This window comes from Suillus subaureus (assembly GCF_016647635.1).
Source record: "Suillus subaureus strain MN1 chromosome Unknown BJ212scaffold_15, whole genome shotgun sequence".
NCBI classification, from domain to species: Eukaryota; Fungi; Basidiomycota; class Agaricomycetes; order Boletales; family Suillaceae; genus Suillus; species Suillus subaureus.
The window spans coordinates 811,931-818,905 of record NW_024538571.1 but is presented as its reverse complement, the minus strand read 5'-3'; the positions used below and the strand labels follow the sequence as shown (position 1 = coordinate 818,905).

The following is a 6,975-nucleotide window of genomic DNA, read 5'->3' as shown; positions in this document are numbered from 1 at the left end:
TCATTTCAGAGTTGGTCAACATCCATGAGTACAGCTGCTCAGAGCACCGGATATGCTAGGGTTGATGCTTGTAGGGATGAAGCTAACTGTTTGGACGTGAACACTGGACGGAAGTTATGAGGGTTAACTTGAGTATAGTCCTTATCCCCCTCTTTGGGTAGACGTCCCAGTGTCTAGTGAGGGAATCCGGTTTTGCTCCAAGTTTTCATGGATGGAAACAGATGATGAGATTGAATTGGTGGAGGAACTCTGACCAACATGCCTGACGGCGAGAGAGGAGTTTGGTGGTTGTGAAGTACTCAAGGTTCTTGTGGTCCGTGACAACATCAATAGGCTCAGACAAGCCTTCTAGGTAGTGTCGCCAGGTCCGGAAAGCTTCATATATGGCTAGGAGTTCCTTGTCATGGGTATCGTAGTTGAGTTCCGGAGCGGACAGGGTTCTAGAATAGAACGCTACTGGATGAAGCTCTGAGTCCAGGACATACAATGGACAGTATTCCAGCGATAGCATAATCAGAGGCATCAGTTTCAATGACAATAGGAATGTTCAGAATCCAGTGTGTAAGCACCGGAGTGGAAGTGAAGGCTTTCTTGAGTGCAGCAAATGATTTCTGGCAATCCTCCGAAAAATCCCAGTTAACACTCTTGCATGTAAGCCGGGTGAGTGGGGTGATGATGTCCGAGTAGTTGAAGATGAAACGACAATAGAAATTTGCGAATCCAAGGAAGGATTGAACATCCTTGACCTTCCGTAGCTCTGGCCAGTCAATGATAGCTTCGACTTTATCAGATGACATAGTAAGGCCTTCCAGAGACAGGAGGTAACCAAGGTATTCAACAGAATCGGAGTGGAACTTGCATTTCTCTGGTTTGGCATAGAGTTGATGCTTTTGGAGTTGTCAAAGTACTTCTCGGATGTGTTGCTTATGGGATGCAAGGTCATGGGAATAGATGAGGATGTCGTCCAGATACACCACAATGCATATGTCAAGCATATCGGCAAAGATGCTATTGACAAAACACTGGAAAGCTGCTGGAGCATTGGTGAGACCTTTGGGCATAACTAACCATTCATAGGAGCCATAGCGTGTCCGGAACACTGTCTTCCACTTGTCTCCGGAAGAGATCCAGACGAGATGGTAAGTGGACTGGAGGTTGATCTTAGTATAAACTTTGGCGCAGCTTGGAGAGTCTAAGAGGTTGGCAATGAGGGGCAACAGATAGTGGTCTTTCTTGGTGATCTTGTTCAGGCCACGGAAATCCACACAAAGACGCAGGGAGCCATCCTTCTTCTTGACAAACAGGACAGGGGCTCCATGCGGAGATAAGAGGAACGGAGGAGTCTGGACAAGATATTTTCATCCAGGAACTTCTGGAGAGCTTCAAGCTCAACTGGGGAAAGGGAATATATGGTGCCTAGGGGCGGAGCAGTACCTTCCTCTAAGTCGATCTTTAGGTCATAAGGCCTATGAGGAGGAAGTTGGCTAGCTTTTCCCTTGTCAAAGACATCCGCATATTCATGATACTCCGGAGGGATCACAGATAGATCTGGAGCATTGGACTGAAGTGGATATGGAGCAGATCTTGGCACCGGAAGGGTGTAGGAAGATGCTGAGCTGCTTGGAGCCTTCTAACTTGCAGGCCTGGCAAAAGGCAACTGTGTTGATTAGAGAAATGTTAGGCTCAGAGGTATCAGCAGGAGGTGTCTGGAGTAGTCGGAGGGGTAGTTTCCACTGGAGGTGGCAGAGGCAATATCGGAGGGGTCAATGGCATTCCATGAGATGAAGTCCAGAACTTGATGCTGTGCAAAACCCAGTCAATCAACGGATTGTGTCAGTTAAGCCAGCTATATCCAAGGACAATAAGACAGGATGAATCCAAAGGAGTTACATAGAACATATCAGAGGTGACTACACTGGACAAGAAATGGATGGGCAGATCTATAGCTTCGGAAATGGTTGCATTACAAGTACCATCAAACAAATGGAGTGGAATTGGAGGAATTGCATAGGTAGGTAGATTATATTTACAGACAAATCGGATTCTATGAAACAATGGGAGGAACCACAATCTACAAGAGCTGGAAAGTTGGAAATATCGGAATACATAGGGATGGAAACATATGGACAGAGAGAGTTTGGATCAGACAAGGAAACAGCGTTGAGTCATAGCTCCATTGCACAGGTTGAGTCAATGCGACCCTCATCCCATGTGGAGTCAGGAGGGTCATGGACTATTTTTTTGCCTCGTCCGAGGCATCCGGTTTGGTTTCCAGATCGACTGTAGCTGTGCGACCTTTGGTAGCACGCGAAGTCAACTTTGTGCAGTCCTGAGCAGTATGCCCAGGTCCACCACAGAACAGACAGAGCTTCCTGTCCAGCCTTCTCTGACATTCTTCAGATGTAAGCTTTCCATCCTTACCCAACTTGTTGTTAAGGTCTGGAGCTTTAGAAGCGGAGGTAGTGGACGAAGTTGTCTTTCCAGATTTGTTGTTTCCGGAGGAAGTGCTTCCAGATCCAGACGTGTTGGCATTGGTCTGTTTGGAAGACTTGGCAGGGGGATTTGGTGCAGAGGATTTGGTTTCGCGGGAGATCTCTCCCTTGCATTCCAAATAGCGGGCATCAATGGTCTGCGCAAGGGTTTTGTATTCCGAGAGTGTGCCAGGTTTCCCCATGCAACTGATTTCATCCTTGATATGAGCAGGAAGTCCAGTATAGAATTGTCGGTGTAGGGCTCCATCACCCCATCCGTGGACCTGAGAGGCAAGTTGTTGGAATTCTACAACGTACTTGTTGATGCACTGTCTGTCGCGCATGTTGAGTTGTTCAAGCTGCATTTCCGCATCTCCGGAAGGGTCGTGAGGTCCGAAATTGGTCTGGAGTTCAAGCATGAACTCGGAATAGTCATCCATCCAGTCCAGATGATTGGTATGTTCATTGGAAAGGAGGTTGGGTTCAAACCACTCAAGGGCCATTCCTTTGAGGTAGGATTGGGCGAAATTGACTTTAGACCTTCCGGTATGGAAAGCATTGGGTTTGCTCTGGAAGTTGAGCTCGCACTGGACAAAGAATGCACAAAGTTTCCAGGGCTCAGTGCCATCAAAGACATCTGGCTCCCAGACCTTGACTTTAGGATCTTCGGGGAGGGTGGTGCAACGATTGTTTTGGGTGAGATTGTTGATAGCTCTGGATAGGAGTACCATAACACAATCCTGTGGACCCATGCCATCATCTCTATCATCATCGTCTTCATCATCAGGATCATTGTCTGGATTTCCACCATTACCATCTGGCAGATTTCTGCCAGGGGTATCGTGATCAATGTCATCGTCATCCGTATTTCTTTGGCCCAGAGGGGCTAGGGCTGGAGTCATGTGTAGGGGTCTCCAGATGTTGACGACTCAGAAGCTCCAAGATGCTTCTGGCAGTAGCATGCTGACTAACACAACACTGCGAGAAACTATTGAAGGTGTCAACGATAGGAGTAGAATCACGGCAGGTAGATACTAATCCAGCCACTCAGGAGAGTGTTTGCAGTTTTGGTTGGAGCCATAGGAAGTGTAAGTATACTTGGTAAGGTGTGAGTTTGAATATACTGTTAAGGTCATACTCAAAGGGTAACTGGATCTGAAGGGCTTCGGTCTCAGCTCGTGTGCTGTGCCCCTTACCCGAGTATTGCCCCTTATTTCAGGAAGGCAAGACTAGCGCATCTGGAAGGTCGGACAAGTAGCGTAGTGGATCTGGATGACTTCCAGATGAGGGATAAGTATTGTAGGGCTAATCCAGATGAGTCCAGACTAGAAACTAATGGTAATGGACTGTCGGAGACAGAGGCAGATACGGATAGACTATAGGAATCAATCCTAAGTCTTGGAGGGTGACGAGAGTAGAGGTACTCAAGTCCAGAGGACAGGAATGAGTAGAACTAAGATGATATTCGAACTGAGGTACTACAGAAAGTTACAGGAGGTTATATACTATAGGTATCTAATGGAATGATCAATCAGCAGAGTCCAAGGCTATGTATGAAGCATGTGGATAGTCTATTGGTAAGTAGAAACAGATCACAAATCATGAAACGGAAATGAAACATAGGTAGCGGATAAGGGAGCAGGATGGATATACAGATAACCGAAATACCAGAGTTAGGGGGTTACCGAAAAGGGGACGAGCGCTGGTTGTGGATTCAGATGAGTTGTGGACTGGACTGGATGAGTGGACAGATTGAATGATGAGATGTTGGAGGGGGATAAGATGTGGATCTGAGATCCGGACATGCGGATATGACACCACTTGTCCAGTCCGGCCCACAATTCATCTGAATCCACAACCAGTACTCGTCGCCTTTCGGTAAACCCCTAACTCTGGTATTTTGGTTATCTGTATAGCCATCCTGCTCCCTGATCCATTACCTATGCTTCATCTCCGTTTCATTATTTGTGATCTGTTTCTACTTACCAATAGACCATCCATATGCTTCGTACATAGCCTCAGACTCTGCTGATTGATCATTCCATTAGATACCTATAGTATATAACCTCCTGTCCTCCGGACTTGAGTATCTCTACTTTTGTCACCCTCTGAGACTTAGCATTGATTCCTATAGTCTATCTGTATCTGCCTCTGTCTCCAACAGTCCATTACCGTTAGTTTCTAGTCTGGACTTGTCTGGATTAGCCCTACAATACTTATCCCTCATCTGGAAGTCATTCGGATCCACTATGCTACTCATCTGACCTTCCGGATGTGTTAGTTGTGCCTTCCTGAAATAAGGGGCAATACTCGGGTAAGGGGCACAGCGCACGAGCTGAGGCCAAAGCCCTTCAGATTCAGTTATCCCTTGAGTACGACCTTAACAGCTAACACTAAAGCTCTCAACTTGAAGCTTGAATTTAAATGTGATCACATTGATTACAGTGTGCACAGTGTTTTCATGACATGATGGATTGCCTCAAGACCAAGAAATATAGGTTATGTAATGATCTACAATCATATCATACTTGGCTCAGGAAATTGAATTTGACACAACATCCATCAGCAGTCCTGCAACAGCCTGAGCAACCATACATTGTACAAGCACATTTCAGATGAACCCACACCCACAACATCCAGCTTCTTAGGACCTAGTATATGATGGTCAATCATCCACTATGAGCATTGAATGAAGTGTTGACTTACTTGTTTCCTTGCCTTTTCAGCAGCAGAGAGTTCCTTCTCTTCATCTTCAGTCAACACATCTCCTGCTAGATGATCAGGCCATTGCAAAGTTTGCTCAGGCCATTTCAGCAACCATTGGTCATTCAACTGTGCCCAGAATGCAGGTTCCTTGCTGTGTGGGACTCGCAGTTTGAATTTGGTTAAGTGTGGCATCAACCACATGTGTTGCTCTTGTGTTGGTTGCCAATCTGGCATCTAGGTTGAGTTCAACATGAGCTGACTCAAATGATATCTCATTATGATCCATACCTTTTCAGTGAGTTGGAGTATAACTGGAATGTGCTACAAGGGACCAGAGCTCAATTGTTTGAAAGGTCAGTTCATTGTCCATTGTGATATATTGTTGAATTTGGTTCTGTCTGCTTGGATATATCATGAACAAGCTCACTGTGTCACAGAAAGTCACAAGTGAGTCAACAATGTCTGGCTTAATAGCAGGAGTGTGTTGCAACTCATGGCTGGTCATCCCAGCAAAAAACCTCACTTAGTGCAACATTTGCTTTCAAATACCAGCACCTCTTCATCCAATGTCCAATACCATAGAATATATACTGTTGAACCCACTGGGTAGATCAATCTATGGACAACATATCTTGATACCACACCAGCTGGTACTGACACCCCAGAACTTGAGCTTGGTGTCAATGCTTACCTCAAGGATCCTTGGGATGAGCTTCAGAATGACATATCATTCCTTGGCATGGAGCCTTACAACATCACAGTGTGAAGAAGAAATAGGAACTAGGCTGTTAGCAACTAGCACTACTTATCCTAAGAGGTGTGAGTTAATAGATTGGTGTGCAAACACAACAATGGATAGACACTTGTTAAAGTGCCTAACCAAAAATATTGTTGTAGGTCAATGCTCTGCCTAGCTGCTACACTTGCAAGCAAGAATTTTTGACCCTAAAGGGAATTGCTACTGAGAATGGCCAATGATACTAAAGACCTGAAAGTGCACAGAGCACAGGAACAAGCACGCAGGTATGTAGAGTGTGGGAATGCGGAAGTGCAGTTGATGAGCAGTTGATGAGCAGTTGATGAGTGATTGATGAGTGGTTGATGAGTGTTAAGGTTGCGTGCTCAAGAGGGTTGGATCACAAGGGCTTGGCCTCAGCTCATACGCTGTGCCCCTTTCCCAAGTATGTGCCCTTAATTTCTGGGGGCTAGAATAGTTGTCTGGAGTTTCCAGGATTTGACTAGGGCGGATAACAGACATCCAGTTCTGAACGTGAGATAAATCCGGTGGATGTCCAGATGTTACTTGGACAAGCAGGTAAGACTAATCTGGACGGATTCTGGACTAGAAACTAACAGGGGATAGACTACCCTAAGGTAGAGCTGGAGATGTAGTCTAGGATGCAATCCTAAGACTTGAAATATGACAACAGACTTGGCTCAAGTCCAGAGGACACAGGAATGAGCAGGAACTAAGATGATATTCAAACTGAGGTATTTCTGAGAGTTACAGGAGGTCTATATACTGTAGGTATCATATAGGAATCAGTCAGCAGACACAAAGGCTATGTATGAAGCATATGCAAAGTCTATTAGTAAGTAGGATGGATCACAAATAATGCATATTGGAAATGAAATGTATGTAATGGATCAATAATCAGAAGAGAAACATAGTTAACTGGAGTCTGGAGACAGGGGAAGTCTAAATGGGGTTGGGCACTGATATAGAGTTTGGATTCTGGAAGGGAGATGAAGATAGATCAGATCATTGGAGATCCAGATCTCAGATCCAGATGTCTGG

General features: G+C 45.4%; 1 protein-coding gene across 1 annotated transcript; it reads right to left on the bottom strand.

Annotated features, from left to right (window-relative positions):
- Positions 1–5,004: 5,004 nt before the first annotated feature.
- On the bottom strand, positions 5,005–5,682 carry BJ212DRAFT_1299609 (uncharacterized protein; the record flags this gene model as incomplete). Its single annotated transcript, XM_041332890.1, has 4 exons — positions 5,005–5,052; positions 5,178–5,411; positions 5,466–5,498; positions 5,605–5,682. The coding sequence occupies 4 exons, from the start codon at positions 5,680–5,682 to the stop codon at positions 5,005–5,007; spliced, it is 393 nt and encodes a 130-aa protein (XP_041193456.1).
- Between the last annotated feature and the right edge of the window lie 1,293 nt (positions 5,683–6,975).